The sequence below is a fragment of the Falco peregrinus genome, chromosome 8 (genome assembly GCF_023634155.1).
Source record: "Falco peregrinus isolate bFalPer1 chromosome 8, bFalPer1.pri, whole genome shotgun sequence".
NCBI lineage: Eukaryota > Metazoa > Chordata > Aves > Falconiformes > Falconidae > Falco > Falco peregrinus.
In genome coordinates, this window is record NC_073728.1 from 2,177,396 (window position 1) to 2,202,490 (window position 25,095).

The 25,095-nt window shown below is 39.7% G+C and overlaps 1 protein-coding gene across 5 annotated transcripts; it reads left to right on the top strand.

The window, feature by feature from the left end:
* Nucleotides 1–1,978: 1,978 nt before the first annotated feature.
* SF3B1 (splicing factor 3b subunit 1) lies at nt 1,979–25,095 on the top strand. Of its 5 annotated transcripts, XM_055811908.1 has the most exons (25): nt 1,979–2,139; nt 7,483–7,649; nt 8,972–9,073; nt 9,727–9,841; nt 11,686–11,765; nt 12,899–13,066; nt 13,233–13,467; nt 14,247–14,459; nt 14,839–14,960; nt 15,618–15,815; nt 15,907–16,008; nt 17,274–17,453; nt 17,885–17,971; nt 18,101–18,371; nt 18,661–18,806; nt 18,920–19,066; nt 19,227–19,352; nt 19,755–19,976; nt 20,223–20,405; nt 20,501–20,612; nt 20,699–20,819; nt 21,247–21,378; nt 22,238–22,510; nt 23,004–23,220; nt 24,464–25,095. In XM_055811908.1, exons 1-25 carry the CDS (start codon nt 2,112–2,114, stop codon nt 24,620–24,622), a joined length of 3,906 nt encoding a protein of 1,301 aa, XP_055667883.1. In that variant the 5' UTR covers nt 1,979–2,111; the 3' UTR covers nt 24,623–25,095. The 5 variants fall into 5 exon arrangements, 4 of the variants coding, with proteins under 4 accessions (XP_055667883.1, XP_055667886.1, XP_055667884.1 ...); XM_055811910.1 differs by lacking the exons at nt 1,979–2,139; nt 7,483–7,649; nt 8,972–9,073 and adding an exon at nt 11,314–11,369 and having other exon boundaries at nt 9,825–9,841; XM_055811909.1 differs by lacking the exons at nt 1,979–2,139; nt 7,483–7,649; nt 8,972–9,073 and having other exon boundaries at nt 10,027–11,765.

Here is a 25,095-nt window from a genome sequence, read left to right on the forward strand (position 1 = left end):
GCAACCGTTCTGTGGACTGTAAGCTGGAAGTCAGGCTGAAGAAACAAGAGAAAGTTACTGCAAATTGATCTTCATAGTGAACCCAAGCATGTGACATTTACTTAAAATAGTTACATGCATTAAATTCTTGGAGTAGGGAATTACTGTCTGCCTCGACCTTACCCTCACATGTCCCTGGGCAGCTCAGTAAATATCTCCTTTTGTGGCCTATGAGTATGCCCAAGTGCATCTTTCTGCAAATGCAGAACCTGAGCTTAGCAACACTAGGAGAAGAACCAGAAGACCCTCTGCACGTTGAAATGACAGTCCCACTTAGGAACATTTGAATACCTGTAGTTATGTAAAATATTTCAAGCGGAACTGATAGCAAACTTATGCAAGCTAAGCAATACAAAGCAAAGACCAACAGATGTATTGATGAACAGATCAATCTTGCTTTATTTTCTTTAAAACAACACTCAAAAAGCTGTAATGTGAACTACCAGCTTTCATAATGGGAATGATTAGTGGGTAGTGAAAATGAGGGGTTTTTTTCATGCATTTATTGCCCTTTCTGCAAATAATCTATACATTTTACCTTATCAGAAGTTTTCAACTTGACTCAATTTTGCTTGTTGCAAAGGCTTCTGAGATTAGAAATGTATCAGTTTTTTTACTGTCATGCACTTTTATTGTACAAGTTATATAAATTACATATTACACTGTTACGAAATGCCATTAATAGAATCATAGAATCATTTAGGTTGGAAAAGACCTCTAAGATCAGCAAGTCCAACTGTGAACCCAGAACTGCCAAGCCCACCACTGAACCATGTCACCGAGCACTGCATCTCTGCGTTTTTTAAACACTTCCAGGGATGGTGACTCCACTGTTACAGTGCTTGACCACCCTTTCAGTGAAGAAATTTTTCCTAATATCCAACCTAAACCTCCCCTGGTGTAACCTGAAGCTATTTCCTCTTGTCCTAATGTGTTGCATGATTAAGCAATCATGGACTTTGAACTTAGGTTGTATGGCCAGCTTTGTTGCCTTACTTAGGTTTGTGCTTACCACCACAAAAATTTGAGAGAATAAAAAGTTAGCTCATTCACAACACTTGACTGTAAGGGAAAGCTTCCAGGGCTTTGCATTGTGGATAGAATCAATCTCAGTTATGATGCATACTGTAGACACTAATGTTGAAATATGTGTATATTACATCAGCAGAACTGGGAAAAAAGTTCACAGTTTCCAAATGAAATGTGGAAACTGCAGAAGGACAGTTCTTGCAGAGCAGCTGAACAATTTCTGTTTCCATTCCCACTTAGGTCACATTTCATAAACCTCTGATCATGCCTCCTACACTCTTCTAGGCTGTGTCAAGTTTGTCCACATCTGTCCGACTGCAGTCCCAGAGGGAGCTCCGTCACCGCGCACTCCATCAGCGGCTCTGTGCCTAGTGGAATGATCGCTTTCCAGGTTTTATAGGCAATGCCAATTTACTGGCCTGGAACTGGATTTTCCTCCTCTGCAGTGGCATGTTGCTGCTGATGGACATTTAGCTTTGCTCTGCTGTCCATGTGATCACTTTCTGATTATTCATGGCTGTTTCAAATTCATACACTTGATTTCAAATTCCAGTATGTAGAATTTTTTGCTTTTTGTTCGTAATTAAGTTCACCTTCTTCATCTTGAGACTGTTTCTCGTACGGATCGATGTAAGACGATTCGGAATCCCTTCTCCCACCTGCTAGCAGCTTTGGCCAGTTCGGTGCCACCTGCCAACGTTAGCCAGACGGCTTCCACGCCCCCTGGCAAGCCCCGACTGAAAGACTGACCTGCCCGCAGTCCCGCCCTGTGGCAGTATACCTATATGGGCTTTATGCCGGGGGTGTGGCCGTGCCCCCTGCCCCGCCGCGCTGCCGTTGGCTCGCCGCGCCGTCCATCACCGGGTGGGCGGGCACTGCCCAGCCGCTGGAGCGACGCCCGCCGTGCGCCGGCACCGCGCTTGCGCGAGGCGCGCGGCGGGAGGCCCCGGGCCGCGCTCGCGCACTGCGCTCCCGGCCTTCCCTCGTAGCGGAAGTGGCGGGGCCGCGCCAGTTCCGCCTCGGCGTTGTTGGCGCTGCACAAAATGGCGAAGATCGCCAAAACCCACGAAGGTAAAAAGCCCGAAAAACAGCCGCCGCGGCGCCCCGCGCCCTGCCCTGGGCTTCGCGTTGTGTTTCTCCCCGGCTGTGGGCAGCGTCAGGCGCGGCCTCGGGGGCGGGGGCCGGGCGGGCTGGCCCTGCGGCGGGCGGGCCGGGCCCGTTTGTAATGGCGTCTCTGCTTGTGTCACCGCCATGCCCGGGCCGCCGCCTGGCGCTCGGGGGCGGGCGGGGGGGGGGGCACAGCGGACCTGAGGGGGGATGTCTCCCGCTGTGCATGGCCCGAGGGGTAGTTGACGGGCCCGCGGGGGGGTGAGGGGAGCGGGTCGGTTAGCTCCGGTTTTGTCCCGGGGCCGGCGGCGGCGCTGAAGCGCGGGTCCCTGCCGGGCTGCCGCCGGGGCCGAGCGGCGCTTCCCCGGCGGGTCGGCCCTGAGCCGCTGCGCGCCCCTCCCCTCCCCGCCGGGCCGGCCCCGCCGCCCGGTGCGCATCGCGCCGCACGCCTCCCCGTCCCCCCACGGGGCTATTCCCTCGCCCGCCCCTCGGGCCGGCGCCGCAGCGGCAGGGCCGGGGATGCAGGGCGGGCGGGTGCTGCCCGCTGGGAGCCAGCATGGCTCCGGCTGGGACTGAGCGCCGTGCCGAGTGGTGCTTGCGGGGAAAAGTGCCTCGGAGGAGGAGAAAAAGCAGCGCGAGGTCTCCGGCGCTCCAGCTGCCATTTTAGCGCGGGGGCTTGGGCCGGCTGGGTCCTCCCGCCGCAGCGCGCTGGTCCCAGGGCTTCAGCGGCAGGCCCGGGGGCAGGCTGCGCCCCAGCTGCTCTGTGGCCGCCCCGCTCCCGGCTCTTCGTAGCACGCAGCAGAGCTTTCTTCACGGACAGCGGCTGTGGCTTGCCCTGCTCTGAAATAGCTTCGGGCGAGGGAGAGTAGTTTTTAGGATTTTACCACTTCCGCTGTTTTTCGCCTTTGGGTTTTTACGTGTGTTTCTGTGTATGATAGGCGATCTGCTGCATTTTGTGTTAGTGACATCAGTGATTCACTAAGCAGAGGCCGCTGCAGAGTGTCAGTGCTGTGAGGTGGGCAGGCACCCAGGCAGTCCTCACCTTTGGGAGCAGGGAGTTTCGCGCTGAGAAAACTTTTCAAATGGAGAAGCATCATCTCCCGTGGAAGCGAGGCCAATGTAGTCTTTAATGCTGCAGATCTAATTGAATTTATGGATGAAGAAAAGCTTGAACTGTTGTTCTCACTTTTTAAAAAATTTAATATTTTTTTTAGCATTCTAGAACAACATTCTGTTTTGAATTACAGAAACTGCCTCTTTTCTTTATATCCTGTAACATGCATAAGGTTTGTGTGAGATACCCAATATTATCCATCACAGTATTACCCTTCACATTATCCACACATAACTCTGCCTCTCATATTACTTGAAGAGCTTCTAATAATAAAATAGTAGAGGAGTAGTTGTTTTTTGACTTAAATTGGTTATTTATTGAAGCAGATGGTGGTCTCTTGACTTTAATAAAAACATTGACATGCATCCAGTTGCCTGGTGTTTTGATTAGCTTTATCAGAACAGGTTTTAAGGGGTGGTGGTGGTTAGGTAGTTAAATAAAAAAATAACGTATAACTGGGTATGATCATGTAATGTCGATCTTTCCCAACATGGGGGTATTAGCTGAACACCTTGATTATTTTTCTTCCGAGTTCTATCCTGTCTTACTTTCTTCAGCTCCTGACAGATTTTCCAAATTGGGTTGTTACTAAATTGTCTTAGAAGATTTTTTTACGTCTTTGTACTGTTTGTTAAATACTTGTTGATTGATCTGTTCAAGATGCAACTTGAAAGAGGTCTGAAAACAGTGTAGATTGTTTCAGTTAATAGTTTGAGGAGGAGCTCTTTGTTATAGGCTGGGAAGTAAAGTTTTAAATGGCAGCTTATGAATGCTCAATAAATGCTTGAGTTCTGAATGCTGTCTAAGGCAGTTTTTAATTTGTATAATTTTTTTCTTGCGCAGAAGAGATGTCCAAACCTAATAGAGAGACTTAACATGTATGAGAGTGTTAAAGCAGCTAGAAATAAAGCTGCAGGGGGCAAGCTAAACGTGCAAAAATGTGATAAGGCATGAAAACATAGAAGCTGTTTATGCTGTAAAATACTGCTTTAGTACAGGATCTGATTAGAGTGGTTTTTGTTTTTGTTTTTTTAAATGCTGAATGTCTTACACTCCAGACATTGCAAGTAGACCTACATGTACGGTAATGGAGTGTGTATTTTGAGAAAGGCTATCGTGATCTGGCTGTGAGCTGGATTCTCAGTGACTTTGAGTTCAGATATGTTGAATTTAATAATATTCAACATTTTTAGTAACTTTTAATAAACACAGTTGATTTGAAACTTCTTTTAAAATACCAAAATATATTAAATAGAGTAAAATACAGAAAAAGGAATGATCAGTAGGATATGGGATAATATATCTCCGTGCCTGATACCCCCCCCCCTTTTTTTTTTTTTTTTTTTTTGGAAGTCCCACTCCCTTTACTGTTTCTTTGTCTGACTGAAGTTTGTTTTAGTCTTGGTTGACTAAAGCATCCAACAAGTACTTTGCTTTACACAATGTATTAAGCTTTGTGATGACTCTTTCTTAATTTGATTTGTATTTCAGTGCTTTGTTAAATAGGGTATGAGCTTTTTAAGAAAATGCCAGTTAGAGCATAATGCATAGCATTAGTTGAAAACTATGGTGGCTATAAGTGTGAGGGTTTGTTAACCCTATAGACCCTGTGTAGACTTTTTTTGCGGTGTAGATAACCCAGCAGGTTTTGCTGTAAGTAAATGAAAGTGCTGCTTAGTCTGCAAACAGTTGTAGTCATTCTAATTTAAAGGAGACCAATAGTAAATGACATCTATACCCTCTTCAGTAAATGCAGCTATTTAAGAATAAAATAAGAGAACAAGGTCTTAGTATGTAAAGTGTTGGTAAGAATTACTAATAGAAAAATATTTTTGTTCTAATGCTTGTGCTGCAGAAATCCCACAATTGTTTTAATAGACTTTGTGGATGGTAGTAGTGGTGGGAGCCCAGGCAAAAGCAAATCTCTGTGACCCATTCCTGCATGGCAGGGTACTTACTGGTGCTTTATTTGGCTGAGCTGCATGGTCCGATTGATTCAGTGGATAGATGGTGGAAAGGCTTTTGCATTGTAGGCAAGATCTGTAGGGTTTTTTTGTGTTGAAGTTGACAGCTATGGATGCACAACCAGCACTTAATATGCTACTAAAGAGGCAGTGTGTTCTAGTAACTGCTCTTTAGCAATAAGAAACAATGTCATTGTACTCTAAAAACACTTGGTGCCAGTACTGTTGTCCTAAAGCTTCCCTTGCTGCCAAGGTATTCCCTTTCACCCCAGTGCTGCATTGCACCAGGCTGCAAAAGGAATCGGGAACTTGATCTGCTCTTCGGAATAAACAGAAGTAACCAGAAAATCTGTGAGCGAAATATTTGAGTTGTATCGGTTCCACAGCCACACCACAGGACCACTTCACAAAACTGGAATACCTTAAGACAACAGTGGTAAATGGGATGCGTGTGGTGTGTCTCTGAAGATGATCTGAGACCTCTGAAGGCAAGGGAGGGATCCCTGATTCGGCAGTAGCTTCTTTCTGCTGCTTCTCCAGGGAGTGATGTATTGGGGAACAGTGTGTCTCAAGGTTTGGACTCTGTGGAATCCCCAGTGCTGTGCAGATTTTAGGAGGAGTTCTGTGTACCTGGGGGCAGGATTCAGCAGGGGTTCATGGCCGGCAGCATAAGGCTCTTGTCCGGTTTCAGCTTCTTTGAGTCACAGGCAGATACCATGAATTTCTGTAACACAGAGATGACTGTCCAAGTTACTGTGTGCTAGATACCTGCAGAAGTTCAGTGGGAGCCCTTAACTGGCTGGAGCAAGATCCTCTTTACCATCTACTATGATGTATCTTCTGTGCTTGGGACTCTTGAGTTCACAAATGTACTTCTGCTGCCCAGAGAGGCTGCGCAGTCTCTTTCCCTGGAGACATTCAAAACCCTCCTGGATGCGACTCTGTGCAGCCTGCCCTAGGTGACTGCTTTAGCAGGGGGTTGGACTAGATGATCTCCAGAGGTCCCTTCCCACCCCGACTATTTGGTGTGACTCTGTGATGTCCAGAGATCCCTTCCAACCCCGACCATTCTGTGATACAGTCCAACCCTCCCGCTCAGGCATGATCCTTGGTATTCCTTCAGCCATGAAATGCAACTTGTGGGTATTTTTTTAGCCACAAAAATAATTGTTTACTGAAATTCGCATTGTATGGATAATTGTCTTTACGTACCTGCTGAATCAAAATTCAGATGGAAACAGTAATAATTTTTAGGGAGTTAGCTGTGCCTTAATGTACCTCCATCACAATTACATTTGTTGAAGACAGTTTGATTACTGTAACTTACTTTCTTGTTGCATTACAACAGGTAGGAAGAAAGCATGGTTTAATTTGGTTCCTTGTTTTCTGTGTTAACAAGTTAATGTTCTCTCCGAAAATACCAAATTTCTAAGGTCAAACATGACCACCAAAGTTGATAAGAGTCAGGCCTTGGTGTGTTAGAGGAATGAAGAGGCTCCCATTCATCCTGTTTAAATGTTTTTTTGTTATCAAGAGGCTCTTCAAAGAAGGTAGTGCAGGCAGGAAGTGTCATGAGTAAATAACATTTTAGCTGCCAGAGTGAAAAGAAGCTGGTCCTTTTTTTCTTTCTTTTTTTTTTTTTTGGGGGGGGGGGAGTGGGGGCTACTTTGTTATTTGCCATATTAAAGAGTTTTTTTCCTTTGTTCAAAGATGATATAGATTTGCAATATGTTAGATAACACAATAGAGTGTTGTTTTATTAAATTTTCTCAGATTTGACAACTCATGTAGTAGCTCTTCTGAACAGATTTGTTTAAATTAGCAAAATGAGTTTGTTAATTGGTGATAACATTTTAAAAGGCTTTTTAAATGAATTACATTCACTGAGAAAGTGTTGTGTTAGTGTAGTGTTGAGAAATAATACTGCGGTATAAATTGCCTTCTCTGCCGTTGCTGTTGGAAGATGAGGTACATTAACAGTTGGGTTTGAATAGTTTGCTCTAGGCCATACAACTGAAGTAGTCTGCTGGATAATACTATAATAATAATTAAGAAAAAGCTGCTTATAAATATCATGATTTTATAGCTTTCTGTGTCATTTTTTATTACTTAGATATAATTGAAATAGGGTGAAAAACTCAATTTGCTGTACATAGTAACATGAATATTACATTTTGTGTATATGCATAAAAATACCTTTTTTTTTGTGTGTGTGCGTTTTTACCCTAGATATTGAAGCACAGATTCGAGAAATTCAAGGAAAAAAGCCTGCCCTTGATGAAGCACAAGGAGTAGGCCTTGATTCTACAGGATACTATGATCAAGAAATTTATGGTGGCAGTGACAGCAGGTTTGCTGGATATGTCACTTCTATTGCAGCAACTGAATTGGAAGATGTAAGTGATTTTATATATTTGTATATGTAGGGCATGCATTCCAAGTATTTTGGAATTGATTTTGTGTAATTTTTAATAGCAGTTGCTAAAGTAAAAGCAGTTACTGATATTTAAAGCCATACAGAAGTAAATATGTCTTATCAGAGAAGCTCTTAAGTTCTAAGTCAGGCTTGTACGTCATTGTGCTTTGAAAGTCATGTAGGCCTAAGCAGAAGACAAAAAGTGGTGGCCTGGTACATAATCAGTGTCAGCCTTGAATGGAATAATTAATATTGTTCTGTTGTTGCTGCCAAGATGAAAAATGATGGTGAAAAAGTGTAATAAAACTTGGGCCAACAAACCGAAGTGACTGTTTTAAGGTTTCTATTTCTTTGCATGCGATTTGAGAGCAAATTTTGAGAATTGACTTTTTCACTGTATTATGTTCTCCTTGTGTATCCTGCTTGTAAGATTATGTTAATTTCTAATGTCAAACATTTGATCACATTTTCAGTTGTAGGAGCAGTAAGAGACTACAGTTCTGACCATAAATACATAGGAAACTACAGATTAAACAGAGTGAATGGTATTTTTAAGAGGAATGAAGATTGTTATGTTCAATTTAGTATTAGTTAATACTGTTTTTTTCTAGTGATGTATTATGTCATCTGCAGATTTATAAGAATTCCCTAATTAAAAACTTCCATTACAGGATCTCACAAAAATCAGTTCATACTTTTAAGAGCATTTTTTCTTTTGGGTTGCTGTAAATTATTGCACAGAAACTGGCTACTGATGTGAGAAAATAGATTGTGAAAGCATCTAATGCATTCTGAGTACTTATTACTGCTATTGTGATTGAGAAGGTATAGCTAAATTAACATTAATGTATTTCCGAAGTTTTCAGTTTCTGAAGCTTTTTCTGTAGGGTTATCTACTGAAGTTTTGTTCTATATCTAGCTGACTTTTAAGAAAGAATAGTTTGAATTTCTGCGCACCAGCTTTCCCATACCAACTAAGGAGCTGTATCAGTAGCGCTAATGTGAAATACAGACTTTTTGTGTAACTAGCGTAGACGGTATACTTGATTAAATGTAGCATATTGCAGAATACTTGAGTTTTGTAGAGAAAAAGTAGTCTTTTTAGTCATGTGGGTAGGTTTATCTGTTTTAGCAGTTTGGGAGTAATAAAACAAGCTATATGAAGAAGCTTGCTAAAATTTAGAATTAGCTATTCTATTTGTCTGTTTTCATCTTTTCTTTGACCACAGTATGTTAATTTGACATTAGTTTATCTAAATATAATATTAACACAACAAATTCACCATGTCTTTTTATTGACAGGATGATGATGACTACCCTTCTACCAGTTTGCTTGGCCAGAAGAAGCCAGGGTACCATGCTCCAGTGGCATTGCTTAATGACATACCACAATCTACTGAACAGGTACATCTTAACTGAAGGCACAGTAAAATACTGTTGTAGATATTAAGGGCGAGAAGTGTCAGAGCGTTTTTGAGAGCAGGTCTTGTTTTCTGGATTTACATGCAAGGTGTGTGTAAAGGGATGTGGTATTTTATTTTTGCTTTAAGCTTGTTACTACTGCAGTTTAGAATTCCACAGGGTGATAACAACTGGTACTTCTGCATGTAAAAGGCAATGTGGGCATATACACTAAACTATTAAAAAATTTTTTTGTAGGTCAGATAATTCAAAAATGAAAAGAACTGGAAAACTTAATGTCTTGGACTGGACAACTGGAAAACTAAATGTAAAATTTAAAAACATATGAAGTAGCATTAAATCCCCCTGCCAAAAAAGGGGAATGACAGGCAGCATGGCAGGCTTTGGTAACAAATGAATAAACTTAAAATAGCAAAGTTTTGTCAGAAGTTACTTCATAAGAAATTCTGTGTTTAAAACCAAACCAAAATTCCAGTCACAGAAGTAAAATTTATATTAACGTAGTGTTTTGACGTTCCTGCATAGCTGAGATTAAAAATAGTAATACTGAAAACAAATACAGGCTTATGGTCACCAGACACTTTTTGTGTTGTTCTTCTCACATATGTGACTAACAGGCTTTTTTCGGTTTTTAGTATGATCCTTTTGCAGAACACCGTCCTCAAAAGATTGCAGATCGGGAAGATGAGTACAAGAAGCACAGGCGGATGATGATAATTTCCCCTGAGCGTCTTGATCCTTTTGCAGATGGTAATTTCTTTTGACTTTTCTATACCCTCTATGAAATTTGTTGTCTGTAATTGTCTTTAGCCCTTTGATTTCTGTTGGCATGCTTATAAACTTAGTTTTGTTTTAAACATCCCCTTTTCATAGAGATTTGGTTGAAAACCTAGATGCCATATTCTTCATCTTTATAATACGAATTTTCTTTCCAGGTAGAAGGACAAGAAAATAATGAGCCATTGCCATAGAAACACAAAGGGTTAAAGGTTTCTCTTTTCATTTTGTTTTGGGTTGTGCATTATACTTTGAACAGCTTGTGTATTGAGTGCTCAAATTCTTTCAGTACCTTGAAAGTTTTCATTCCAAATCATAGATTTACAGGGTTACTGCTTTTGAAATGCTAGTTCTCAAAATAGAGCACCTTATTCTTACCATCCTATGTAAACTTAGGTGGTATAGCTAAAAGAAACAAAAGCATATATAAGACTTTGATACTATTAATAGTTCAAGTCTGTTCTGATAATTTTAGAATGCAAGTCAGGAAAAGGGGTATTAGTGGGTCTGACAGAAACTTTCTTCAGGTGAGTGAGTTTCACGTGTGGCAGTAAGGTGCCTGTTGGCTTAAAAATGGTAGCTATTTTGCAGGTTTTACAAATGAGAATTTCAGCCTGCATGAATTAATAGGGATATTAATTATTTTACTTGCTTAATTGTAATTGATATAAACATGTATTGTCAGCATTCACAGGCCCATACTAACTGTCCTTAATTTCTTTCCTACAGCAGTACTGCTATATGCCAGTCCTGTCTGCATTCTTAAGGGTGCAGTTCAACACATCCTGTGTAGATTATGGTGAAAAAGTATTCCAAAGGAAAGTCCTATCAAAGCTAGTGTCAGAATGACACAGCCAATTGGGCAATGATCTTCAGCATAGAAATGTTAAAGAAGTTTATTTTTTTCCCTAAATTATAATGCTATACCACTTGTATAGCAAACCTGCACATTTTTCTTAAAGAAAAGTGTTTTTCTTGACAAGTCTCATTTTTATAAAGTTGGGCTTCTTGTAAGGTATTTAAAAGCTTAATTAACGCAAGATACACAGCATAAACCAACATATGGTATACAAAACCCATTACCTGTGAGTATCATTGTGGTGGTGTATGTACTGTATTGCATTCAGCTCCCAATCACAGTTGTACCTTGAGAAGACAAGAGGGGGAAAATGTCATCAAACAGTTTTTTGGGGTGTTTTGGTTTGGTTTGGTTTGATTTTTTAAATGAAGCCCTTTTACAATATGACACTAGAAGATCTGGGAGACGTGTCCAAATTTGTCAAACTTATAAATGGGTCTATATGATAAAACATTTTGAACATTACTTAGGTATGCAGTAGTTATTTATAGTCAGATTACTAGGATTTAACAGCTTACACAAGGTAATGTTTTGAATATAAATATCTTTCCAAAGTGTTACTAATGGTAAAGAGATAATTTTCTAGGCTTCTATTCTGCTGCTTGAAGTCAGAACTGCTGATGGAGACAAAGGCACGAAAGTGTACGTATTCCGGATTAGCAACCCAGGAACCCATCACTTCTGAAGACTCTTAACTGTGTTGTCATTTTATCATTTATATCGGCTTTAAAATATTTGTTTGAAACTGCAGTAGTTATGTTTGTGTTCAAACAGGTTAAATTGATCAGCAAACTGAATAAACGTAAGATACATGTAATTTTTAAAATTTTCAATCAAAAAGTAAAATTAAATGATCATGGAATAATATAATATTAGAGCAGGACAATAGAAAAAGTCAGCGGTTTCTGCTTATCCTGTACTCATTGTGCTCTATTCCTGTTGCTGTTCTCTTCTGCAGGAGGGAAGACACCAGATCCTAAAATGAATGCCAGAACATACATGGATGTTATGCGCGAACAGCATTTAACAAAGGAAGAGGTGTGTGGAGGGGAGGGTTTTCCACTTGAAGTTTGTTTCATTTTACAGCCTTTGAAAGCGTGTTATAAGGAAGGGAGAATGGAAGTTCTGTTGACTTTTTTTGTCTTAATGAGTCCTTTTCTTTGGAAAATCCTGTTCTTTGTGTGTTGAAAGTTAGTAGAATTTAAAGATGAAAGTTTCGAAAAAACATGCATTCTATACAGTACCTAAACAATGGAGGGAGAAATAGTCTCAATGTATTTTAGTCTGGATTTTTTTTATATCACGTGGAATTTTTGTTAATTTTTTTTCAGAGGATGAAAGACAAAAGCTAACGGTCACTGAGAGGTATTTAGTGTCAGAGGTGTTTGTTTTTGTGAGCTCTGTGTAAAGGGAGTCCAGGGAGGTTTTAAAGGGCTTTTGTTGAAGCACTGAAAACAGATATTGCAGTACTAAGAACTGGTGCAAGATTGACATTTTATTTTAAATACTAAAAGAAAAAAAAAAAAAGTAGTAAAAATACGTGCTTTATTCATGGCTATTAAAAATTCAAGAGGTAAGAAGATTCTGGTTATATAATCAAATTTATTGTGTAATACCTATGGTGCCACATTGTTAATTAGAGCAAGAGCTTGTAGTTCCAGTGACCTCTGTAGATTTACATTGGTTTACCCTACTTGACTTACCTTAATGAGGAATTAGTTTGTAATTTTGACAGTCTAAGTGCTTATGGATCCATTGATAAGTGAAAACCAGCCTGGGTCAGTGTGCTGTTGTAACAGCATCGTCTCAGATTTTTAAATAATAATTTCAGGGCTCTCTTAAGTCGTCGGATGTAAGTCAAATGAACACATTTTCTAACTCATCCACCTTTAATTTACGGAAGCGGAACTTGTTTGAAACAGATGTGTAATGATTTTTGAGGCACAGATAGAGGTAGCAGAAACTGATAGCGCTCAAAATTCTCCATGCGTTCGTATTTGTCGTAATAATGGCTTTTATAAGAAATACGTTTAAAAACAGCACCTCCAAACATATGGCTGCTTTGTCAGTACAATACATTTGAGAACGACCTTGAAATTAGCACGGTAGCTAATTGCATGTTGTTCCAGCAAACCTCTTTCTTATGTTTGTCTCATTCTGCCCTTGAATAGAGGGAAATTAGGCAACAGCTAGCTGAAAAAGCTAAAGCTGGAGAGCTTAAAGTCGTCAATGGAGCCGCGTCTCAGCCACCTTCAAAACGCAAGCGGCGTTGGGATCAGACAGCTGATCAGACTCCTGGTGCTACACCTAAAAAGTTATCCAGTTGGGATCAAGCAGAGGTAATAATCCTAGTGAATCCTAGTGTTCATCAGTTTATCTACGGTAGACATTAGAGCTAATCCTTTTGAATTTCAGAAGTATCCTTTTCTACTGAAAATGAGTAACTAGCAGTCTCTTACTGTGTAGTATGAGAGAGATTAATACTTTCGATTTTGTCTGGTATAGACTCCTGGACATACACCATCTCTGCGATGGGATGAAACTCCGGGCCGTGCAAAGGGTAGTGAAACTCCTGGTGCCACACCAGGCTCAAAAATATGGGATCCGACTCCCAGTCATACACCAGCAGGAGCTGCAACACCTGGACGGGACACGCCCGGTCACGCCACACCAGGCCACGGAGGTGCCACTTCCAGTGCACGTAAAAATCGATGGGATGAAACGCCTAAAACAGAAAGAGGTATTTATGGTGAACTGGAAAACGTGTTACACGTTTGGAATGGTTAATTGTATAGGATTTTTTCACCTTGGGTAAACAGTAGCTTTGGAAGTGTGACATCTAGTGGTTGGTGCGAGGTGGTGTTTCCGTCCGTGTTACAGCATTCAGCTCTGCCTGCTAGCTTAACTCGCATCGGGGAAAGCACCTCAGCTCAAAAATTGAATCAAAGTTTTGTGGTATGTCTATTGATGGCTTCAGGTTGGGATTTTAATGCGTCAAGGTCATTGTAAAGGAGCTGATGTTGAATTGCTTTTTGGAGTACACTTGTGTGTGTTGTTTTTGAACTGTTTGGTTTGTTTTTTAAGAAGTTAGAATTAAAAGAAGTTTTGGAAGCATTTTCTCACCTGCCTAATTTGAATTAGGCTCATGTGTAATGTAATGGTGAAATGCTGTTGCTCTTTAGTGCTTTTTTATCAAGGGGGTACATGAAGTATCTTTGTCCAATTTCTAAAACACCTGAGTTCCTGGTCTTTTTTAGAATCTTACTATTTATGCGAAGACTCAACAAGACAAAACATACTTATTTCATAGAATGAAGTTCTCTGTTGGATGTTTCTAGTGTAATGCCTGTGTTTTTTTCAATAGTCACCGAGGCAGTCTTTTTGTTTAGTGTATTTTTTGATACTTGTCCTCATGTCTACACAAATCAATGCGATATTGAAAATGGATTTGGATATTGATACTACAGTTGGAGTGTATACTCTTCAGCTTTCTGTGAAAATTGTTTTGTTTTTTCTTAGATACTCCGGGACATGGCAGCGGATGGGCTGAGACGCCTCGTACGGATAGAGGTGGTGACTCCATTGGTGAGACGCCAACCCCAGGAGCAAGTAAAAGAAAGTCGCGATGGGATGAAACACCTGCTAGCCAGATGGGTGGCAGCACTCCTGTTCTGACACCTGGCAAAACACCCATTGGTACACCAGCTATGAACATGGCAACTCCTACACCAGGTAAGCCTAGTCCATTCTCTGGGGCTTCACTTTTGTGGAAATGAAGCATTTATCTTTATATTATATTTTGAAGTAGATTTCTGCCTAAGATGTTCTTCTGCCATCAGTAGTATATGCTCAGTTTACCATTTTTTTATGCCTCCAGCAACTAATTTCTGGAGGGGAATCGAGATGAAGGTTATACGTCTGTTCCTGTTCAGTTTAGTTGGTAAAAATATGATGAAAGTCTCTAAAAGTACTGACTTCTTACTGGCTACAGTTTTCAAGTGCTGTGGAAACTTTGGCTTGAGTGCACTTCAAGATTAAGTAAACAAGTCATCTCCTTCTGCATAAAGAAGATTTTTTTTTTTTTAAATAATTTTTTAACATTTGAATGTAGGTCATATCATGAGCATGACTCCTGAACAGCTGCAGGCTTGGCGCTGGGAAAGGGAAATTGATGAGAGAAACAGACCACTTTCTGATGAAGAATTGGATGCTATGTTTCCAGAAGGATATAAGGTAATTTATCTGGATTAAAATACAGCAAACAATCATCTGGTTTTTCTTTTGCCAGGGGATATTGATTTTTTTTTTTTTTTAACATTTTTTTCTAACCAAGTTGTCCCAGAAGTAGAATGTTTCACCTTAAGTATTGATTATTGGTTGTAGATGTTTGTTCAGTTTGGTTACTGATTTATTGTAAATCCATTAGAAAGGGAGAATGAAAGGTGATCTCAAGAGCCAGTCGGTCATTATTCTGCTTGTCAATGTTGGGAATGCCCGTCAAGGCTAGAAATCAGCTCCGAATGGATTGATAAAATTAAAGAAAAACATGGAAGAGAGTCACAAATTCTAGGTCAGCAAGTATGCTGTGTTTATACAGATATGAATTGATTCTTGAATATTTTGTAAAGAGACTTTGAAGTTTGTTATTCAAGCTCTCAGCAGTGGAAGTGAGTTTTCTTCTGAAAGACTGTCAATACAGGATAAGCACGGATATAAACTGGCACAGTGAATTTGTTTGCGTTGCTGTGAACATGGGATCTACTGTGTGCAGTAACACTCACACAAATCCCCAAACACATAAAATGGAAGTTCAGTAATGTTTTGTATTTGATGCCTTCCTCTTTTTATATATCTGTTATGATAAAATAAATTTTATTCTTTCTTCTGTAGGTTCTTCCCCCACCAGCTGGGTATGTACCTATTCGTACTCCAGCTCGCAAGCTTACAGCAACTCCAACACCTTTGGGTGGTATGACTGGATTCCACATGCAGACAGAAGACAGAACTATGAAGAGTGTTAATGACCAGCCATCTGGCAATCTTCCATTCCTAAAACCAGACGATATCCAATACTTTGATAAACTGCTGGTAAATGAGATATCATTCGTGCTGATTAAAGTTTCCTGATTTCTTTTGAATATGTAGCAGTGCTTATTTATGTATCTGGAATTACTTGTAGGTTGATGTTGATGAATCAACTTTGAGTCCTGAAGAACAGAAGGAGAGAAAAATAATGAAATTACTTCTGAAAATAAAGAATGGCACACCTCCCATGAGAAAGGTAAGACTAATTGTCAGATGCGTTTTATGTAATTACATTTTCAAAAAAATCTATACTTGCTTTCAGGTTTAGTTTCAGTTGTCCATGGGATTCTCTTTAAGGTAATCTCCTAAAGTTTGCTATATGTTGTGGTTTAACCCCAGCTGGCAACTAAACACTGCACAGCTGCTTGCTCACTCATTGGCGGTGGGAGGAGGGGGAGAGAATCGGAAAAGAGATAACTCATGGATTGAGATAAGAACAGTTTAACAGTTGAAATATTAGTATAGTAACAATATAATGAAAAGGAAAATATCAACAACATAAAAAGAAACACCAAGATAGACAAGTGATGCATATGAAAAACAATTGCTCACTGCTAACTTTCCCAATAGTTCACATGCTGTGCATGATGCCGTACAGTATGGATTATCCCTTTGGCCGGTTGGGGTCTGCTGTCCTGGCCGTGTCCCCCACAACTCCTTGTGCCCCTAAGCCTGCTCGCTGTTGGGGTGAGGAGCAGAAAAGCCCTTGTCTTTGTGCCAGTACTGCTCAGCAATAACTAAAACGTCCCTGTATTATCAATACTGTTTCCAACACAAATCCAAAACCTAGCCCATACTAGCTGCTATGAAGAAAATTAACTCTATTCCAGCCAAAACCAACACACCTGTTAAGTGCTTTTTTCCTCCTCTCTGTGTGGCTTTTTTTGTCACTCAATGTAATTCAGTATGGCTGCTCTTTGTATAGTAACGTTGGTCACTAAATAGTACGTGGCCTCACTTTTTTTCTACAGTTATGAGAAACTAGATTTATAGTGCCTTTTGCTTACAGGGCTTTGTAATTTTCTGTTTTTTCCTTGTTACGCTTACATTAGCAGTGTTAGCTCTCACTTAAGTTTCAGCCTTGCACATTCTGCAATACCTTGGCAGTCTTTTCTGTACAGTTTTGCTCTGAACTGACCATAGCACCAAGCTGCCCAGATGCAAGTAAGTGCTGTGTAAGCTACTTTTCAGATGGAGCCGTTCTAAATACTAGACCAGGAGCATGCTTTTCTTGAAAATTGAGTATCTGGGAGCTAACATCAGAGTGTTTCTCTTGATGCATTTGCTTTTAAACAGATTAGCGTAAAATTGTTTGAAGTAGAGTTTTGCAGTGGTAGGAGACAGTATTTTGAAGCCTGTGGTTACAGTGAATTACATTTTAACTTCGTTAGTATCTACCTGTTTTGTAATGGTTCAGTGTTGTTTCTTAGTTTTACTGATAGGCTGTTTGGTTTTGTTTAGGCTGCATTGCGACAAATTACTGATAAAGCACGGGAGTTTGGAGCAGGGCCATTGTTTAATCAGATTCTGCCTCTGCTGATGTCACCGACACTTGAAGATCAGGAGCGTCACTTGCTTGTCAAAGTCATCGACAGAATTCTTTACAAACTGGATGATTTGGTCCGACCATACGTACACAAGGTTTGTTGCAATTCACTGTTTCATCTCTGATTTGCTTTTTCTGATCGCTGCTGGAGAAGTGTCTATTTTATTTGCATACCAGAAGAGGACGATACTATGTTTTTTTAAAATAATTTGCTTTCATACGTCTTTTTAAGCCATGCTTCAAGTTCTTGTAGTGTGATCGAAGTGTGGGCTTCGGCATTAAGGCGCGATATAAAAAATGTTACAGGCATACTTGGGGATCTTATCTGCAAAGTATCTCCAGTCTAGGTCCTGTAGAGACAGAGGGATGTAACAAAGAGCATAATAAATTTAATTTTTTTCCCGTCAAGATAAAGATTTAAGCTTGGATCCATAGAATCACCTTCTGTTTCATGGAATCTAGTAGGGCAAGAAATACTACTGAAAGTATTAATGAAAGGTAATAGTAATTTGTTCATCTCTTTCAGATCCTTGTCGTTATTGAACCACTGCTGATTGATGAAGACTACTATGCTAGAGTGGAAGGCAGAGAAATTATTTCAAACTTGGCTAAGGTAAAGCTTCCATCCTTCGTTAAGGCACTGAATTAGCTTACATATAGGTGTGTGTTTATAGGCATGGCAGAAGAATTAACTATGCCGTTTGTAAATCCAAGTGGTATGTTCTTTATGTTTTTCCTTCAGGCTGCTGGCTTGGCGACAATGATCTCCACAATGCGACCTGATATCGACAATATGGATGAATATGTCCGAAATACAACAGCTCGAGCCTTTGCTGTTGTTGCTTCTGCTTTGGGCATTCCTTCTCTGTTGCCCTTCCTGAAAGCTGTCTGTAAAAGCAAAAAATCCTGGCAGGCTAGGCATACCGGCATCAAGATTGTTCAGCAGATTGCTATCCTTATGGGTTGTGCTATATTGCCTCATCTCAGGAGCTTGGTTGAAATTATTGAACACGGTAAGTTTCTGCATTCCTAGGCAAAGATTTATTATTATTTCTTTAATTAGCTTCATATTTGGAAAATTTTCTGTACCCCAGTGAGGCACAGTGATAGTGAGGACCTTGTTTTGTGTGTTCTTTTGATGCTGAGAAATAATTCAGCTGACTCTGAAGGAGGAGCAGTGGTTCAGTTTTCCTGAAAATGAGTTAATCCCTTTTACACTGCCCCTCTGTTTTTGCTGTTTTGAACTCAAGGAGTTCAAGAACACGAGTACAAGAAGTAGTACTAAATACTATTCTCTTGCAGGTCTGGTGGATGAGCAGCAGAAAGTTCGCACCATCAGTGCTTTGGCTATTGCTGCTTTGGCAGAGGCAGCCACTCCCTATGGTATTGAGTCATTTGATTCTGTTCTGAAGCCTTTATGGAAGGGTATACGTCAACACAGAGGAAAGGTATATCTAAATCCTTTAGTATTTAGTAATTTGGATGTATTTGGATGTAATTTGGATGAAATGGATGCGTATCTTCTGTAACTCGCTAAAGACACATTTCTGCATTTAAATAGGGTTTGGCTGCCTTTTTGAAGGCTATTGGTTACCTGATTCCACTCATGGATGCTGAGTATGCAAACTATTATACCAGAGAAGTCATGCTAATCCTTATCAGGGAGTTCCAGTCTCCTGATGAAGAGATGAAAAAAATTGTGTTGAAGGTATGTCAGAACGATTGTTTAGTATTAATACAAAACATATGTATTTTATCCTTTTCTTGAAAAAAAAAACCACAAACCAACCTCAAACCAAGCCAAAACAAAAAGACCCCACCCAAACCCTACACACAATTAAAATTGTTGAATTTTTATTTCCTGTCAGGTGGTAAAGCAGTGCTGTGGTACGGATGGTGTTGAAGCAAACTACATTAAAACAGAAATCTTGCCCCCTTTTTTCAAACACTTCTGGCAGCACAGAATGGCATTGGACAGAAGAAATTACAGACAGGTATTTTGTTTTTTTAGTTGGAAAATTACTTACAGTAGAATAAAATTCACATTAAGAGTGTTTATTCAGGCTAGATGCTTGAGTTTGCCTTGTATGTTGTGAAACTGAATTTTGTTTGGACTAGTAATTTAGAAGTTGCATAGGCAGAAGATTCACTGGGTTTCAGGAGCAATCAAGGCATTTTACATCTGTGAATAGAGTCTACACCAGTTGTAAGGGGGGTAGTTCACCCCATTTGTGGTGTTTAGGACATTGGATGATTTCTAAAGGTAAAAGCAGTTGTTCATAGCAGGCTTAACATGAGTGGTGCTGTCTCTCCCCTTCAGAGTAGGGAAGCTTATTTTCAAGATGTAGAAAGTTGATTTTAACAATGGTTGCTTATTTAATGTTTGCATATTTCAGTTGGTTGATACAACTGTGGAGCTGGCAAATAAAGTTGGAGCAGCAGAAATTATTTCCAGGATTGTGGATGATCTGAAAGATGAGGCTGAGCAGTACAGAAAAATGGTCATGGAAACAATTGAGAAGATAATGGGAAATCTGGGGGCAGCAGACATTGATCATAAACTGGAAGAACAACTTATTGATGGCATCTTGTACGCCTTTCAGGAGCAGACCACGGAGGTATGGCCAGGGATATTCAGTGTGTGGTTCACTGTAGTTGTAAGCTAGATCACTGTTAGTTGTACAGAAATATATGCTTCTAAATTATATTGTTAGAATCCTTTTTTAGATGTCAATGCTCTAATTGATGAAATTCAGAAACCAGCTCTGGAAAGTTAGCATTTCAATAGCAATTTTAACGATGTCAAGTTTAATTAAAATGTAGTGTTGCTTTTGGTCTGATTTTTCTATTGTTTTTACACACAGGATTCTGTGATGCTGAATGGTTTTGGCACAGTAGTTAATGCTCTAGGCAAAAGAGTGAAACCCTACTTACCACAGATCTGTGGTACAGTCTTGTGGCGTCTGAACAACAAATCAGCTAAAGTTAGGCAGCAGGCTGCTGACCTGATCTCTCGTACTGCAGTTGTCATGAAGACTTGTCAAGAGGTATTGTATTGACTTCTCCTACGAAGTTTGCTGTGGTATGTCATGGTAATGAGAGAGAGAAAAATTAATTTGTAAATATTTTTACTTGGCTGTAGGAAAAACTGATGGGACACTTGGGTGTTGTGTTGTATGAGTACCTGGGCGAAGAATATCCTGAAGTACTGGGCAGCATCCTCGGAGCACTTAAAGCTATTGTGAATGTTATAGGTATGTTTGTGTATTGATTACATGCCCGTTCAAGAGCAAAATGAAAAGGCATTATAAAACTAAATATGCCTTTCTGAATCCAACAGGAATGCACAAGATGACGCCACCAATCAAAGATCTCCTGCCACGGCTTACACCTATTTTGAAGAACAGACATGAGAAAGTACAGGAGAACTGTATTGATCTTGTGGGGCGCATTGCAGACCGGTAAGCTGACCAATGATAAAATATTTGACCCTCTGGGCAGTTATTGTAGCAAAAGCTGAAGTTAAGTATCAGGTTTGGCATCTGGGTATTTATTTTTGTATCTCTTGATATTTTTGAAGTTGTGCATAAAGCTTAAGATGAGGTACTTAGCAGAGAGTCTTTTGAATGTATTGTAATTATATTATTTTGCAACTCTTTGTAAGAAATGTGTTGTCCGTGTGTGTATTCTAAGTTTGCATGAAATATAGTAAGTTTTGAGTACACTGTTAACCAGTGAAGGTCTGTGTTAACAGATAACTGATTAAAGAAATTGCTTAAGCAGTTACTCTTCTGTTGATAGCAAATAGAACAGGTACTGCCATTTATGTGGTATTACTTAAAAACTTCTAACATCACTGAACAGGTAACTCACTGTATTCTCTTTCAGAGGTGCAGAATATGTTTCTGCAAGAGAATGGATGAGGATCTGCTTTGAACTGCTTGAATTATTAAAAGCTCACAAGAAAGCTATCCGGAGAGCCACAGTGAACACTTTTGGTTATATTGCAAAAGCAATTGGGTAAGTTGGTTTTAATGTTTACCCGCTTCTGCACGCAGTTACCTAACATGCTGGCAGTTGTGAGTGTTCTCGTGAGAAATATTCGAACGTATCTGGTTAACTTGTTAAATGTGTAGACCTGATTTTACTCATTTTGTAGGAGGACAATACAGTCGCCTGTCTTCATCAGTATGGGGTGCTGTACTTTTGAACTAAACCTGTAGGTTAGCAAGCTTAGCGTCTTAGTTTGGTAGCAAGAACTGTTTGCTTCATGACTTTTTGATAGTGATATGCATTCAGACCCTCTCTGTATTTTTTTTGTAAACTCTTTTAAATACGCAATCTTTCTTTTTCCTCAAATCAATGCTTTTATTGATTTGAAAAGGATTTTTTGCCACCACAGTGACACTGCAAGTTGGCAATTAAAGCACAATTCCCATTGTGTGCGTTTTCTTAAATAAGTGGCTGATTATTGACTTAACGCAGATGCAGCCAGCAACCTAGGAATGCCATAAGTGCGCTTATCCATACAGGACGTTGCCCATCTCTCTCAAATGCATATCGTTTTAATACAGGTTTGTAATTACCTGTAGGATCAGAGTAGTAGTGGGGAGGCTACTGCTATTCTCCAGAGTTTACAGGAGACAGAACAGAAGGCAGGAAAAAGGCTAAGTCTAGATAGGAAAGTAAATAATGTTGGTAATGAAAATAAGATCACGCAGTTGCTCAAGCTGTCTTACAGGTTTGTGGTTTATGTTGTTTCCCAGTGATCTAAACTTTTTTGAGGGCTTAAGCCATGCTTTTCTGCCACTTGCTGTTTGAAACTCAGTTAAGTCCTCACTGAATCTCTTGACATGGACGTGCGTGTAATCTCTTCCAGACCCCACGATGTATTGGCCACACTGCTGAACAACTTGAAAGTACAGGAAAGGCAGAACAGAGTATGTACTACAGTAGCAATTGCTATTGTAGCTGAAACATGCTCACCTTTCACAGTGCTGCCTGCGCTCATGAATGAATACAGAGTTCCAGAACTGAATGTCCAGAATGGTGTGTTAAAATCTCTTTCTTTCCTGTTTGAATACATTGGAGAGATGGGAAAAGATTACATTTACGCAGTTACACCACTGCTTGAAGATGCATTAATGGACAGGTGAGTGCATTTGGGTACAGTTAGCCATTGTCATATACTTTTAAGTAGTATGTAGCTGGGTCTTAACAAGAGCAAATGTGCCTGCTGTCCTTGTTTGCCAAAGATGTTAAGTGACCAGCATAATTTGGAAGCTGTTGCCTGCAAATAATTCAGATTGCATACTTCTATTTTACTAACCTTTGCTACTTTTGAAAACTAAAATGATACAAGCATCTTAATGTAAGAAGTCTTGATTCACTACAACCTGCTTTTGATAATTTCTATTGTTAGTGCTTTTGCTGTGGAATTAGAACAAAGTAATTTGTCAGAAAACTCCCACCTCTTTTTTTAGTGTACTGATTTTTGTTACTCTGCCTCTTGCTGTCAATAAGTATAGGTTAAAAACGTGTATTAGTGCTTTCAAAAAAAAGTGTTATTGAAAAGAAATACTATGCTTGTCCAGTCGTGTTGCTTCTAAGTATAATTTATTAACAGGCCATTGTTCTCTTTGCAGGGATCTTGTGCACAGACAAACAGCCAGTGCTGTGGTGCAACATATGTCGCTTGGTGTTTATGGGTTTGGCTGTGAAGATTCTCTTAATCACTTGTTAAATTATGTGTGGCCTAATGTGTTTGAAACCTCTCCTCACGTCATTCAGGCAGTTATGGGGGCTCTGGAGGGCCTCAGAGTTGCTATCGGTCCCTGCAGAATGTTGCAGTATTGTTTACAGGTAAGTCCTCATGTGTGCTGGGGTAGCAGAGACCAGAGCTATCAGGCAGGGCTTCCTTCCAGGAGACAAAAAAGTCACCTGAGTAAGATTTCAGGCAAAGGGAAACAGTGTGGTTTTCTGTCTCTGTAAAGTATTCTTTAAACATGGTGTTCTGTGCCAAGGACTTCAGTAAGTGCAGTATGCAATAAACAGATGTTGGTATCGTGAGATAGCTGATCTCATTGAGGAGTTTGTGTAGAAGTAGTAGTTGACTTGCAAAATGGAAGCATCTCACAAATTTTGAGGATGCTAACTAATGATGGGGGAATAAATAGTGCAAGGGGTTATGAGAACGAGTGAGAAGTGAGATAAACGAGAGGGTAAGCTTAATATTAAATCAAGATTATTTGTCATTAGCCAAGAAACACTGTAAGGCGTTTAAAACTGTGTAAGAGTGAAGCATTAGAAAACAGTGCATTAATCAGAATTTATACCGTTACATCAACACTAGTCCATTCAGCTTCTGTCTGTGTGTACATGGTGGTAAAATCCAAAGGCTCCTTGTTTGTGTAATTGCACGTAACGGTTCTTGCTGTGCTGGCTATAGAACCTGAACTCAGGTAGTGGGTGGGAAGCAAGGATGACTGTAGTGTAGAGAAGATGTGACAGCTTTTTATTAATTATTTGCAGATACGGAATTTCACTGTGGGTTGGTTTTCTTTATGTGGAGGGCCTCAGCCTAAAGATACTGGCATCAGTAGGAAGGTGATAGAAGTCTCTTGCACAGTGTCTTTTTTTTGCAGATACTAATTGTATGTTCTTATTATATGGAACGGTTTTCTCTAGAGCTTTTAAAGTTATGCTGATTTGTTTAGGTCTAATAGTTTCTCTTGTATTCCTACCTAGTCTACTTTGTACAAATCACTATTAGCAGAGCCAAAGGTAAGACTCGGTTTCAACCAAATATACTGCAGGAGGTTTTAATTTTTACTTAAAAAGAAGAACACAAAACTAGATATACTTCATCTCTCCATGCAGAAAAAAGATAAGAAAATCTGTCTTTAAATAATGCTTTGTTACTGCTTGCTAGTTTAGATAGTCACAGATTGGCAGCGACACATGTAGTGTTCCTTCTTGGTTATAAGTGGTGCTAGTTACTAAAATTGCTTTTTAAAATGCTTATTGTGCAAAACTTGATTAAAATCAGTAACAGATAGTTATAGCTTTAAGCTTTTAATAAATTTTGTTCTGTTCTGTTTTCTAGGGTTTGTTTCACCCTGCCAGGAAAGTCAGAGATGTTTATTGGAAGATCTATAATTCGATCTACATAGGATCACAAGATGCTCTGATAGCACATTATCCAAGGATCTATAATGATGAAAAGAACACCTATATTCGTTACGAACTTGATTACATCTTATAATCTTCTTGTTCAGTTGTTTGTGTTTAATGCACAGCTGTTCTTCAATTAAATGCTTCAGATTTGATGATGTAAAATTTTAAAATATTGGAGATCAGTATAGAGCTGGTCAGAGGCAGAGCTAGGTATCCAGTAGCATGATTTTTTAAATATGTCCTTGTTTTTTGATGTTAAACAGTTAAAGCCAGTAGTGACCAAGAAAACAGTGATTACCATGTACTGGAGGGATTTCATTTTGGATTCATCTTTATGAAGATTTAGATTTCATTCCTTGTGTTTAAAGGGGAAGTTTATTTGAGAAATAAACATTTGTGTATAAAAACTAATTTGTGTGTCGTTTTTGGACAGAGGGCCTTGTAAAACGAGTCCCTTTGGATTAAGTATTTGTTCATGTAATAAATAGGTGGCATAAAACATTTTCACCCTTTTTGTCATCCTCTAGCTTTTGAATAAATAAGAAAAATGTACAAACTGTA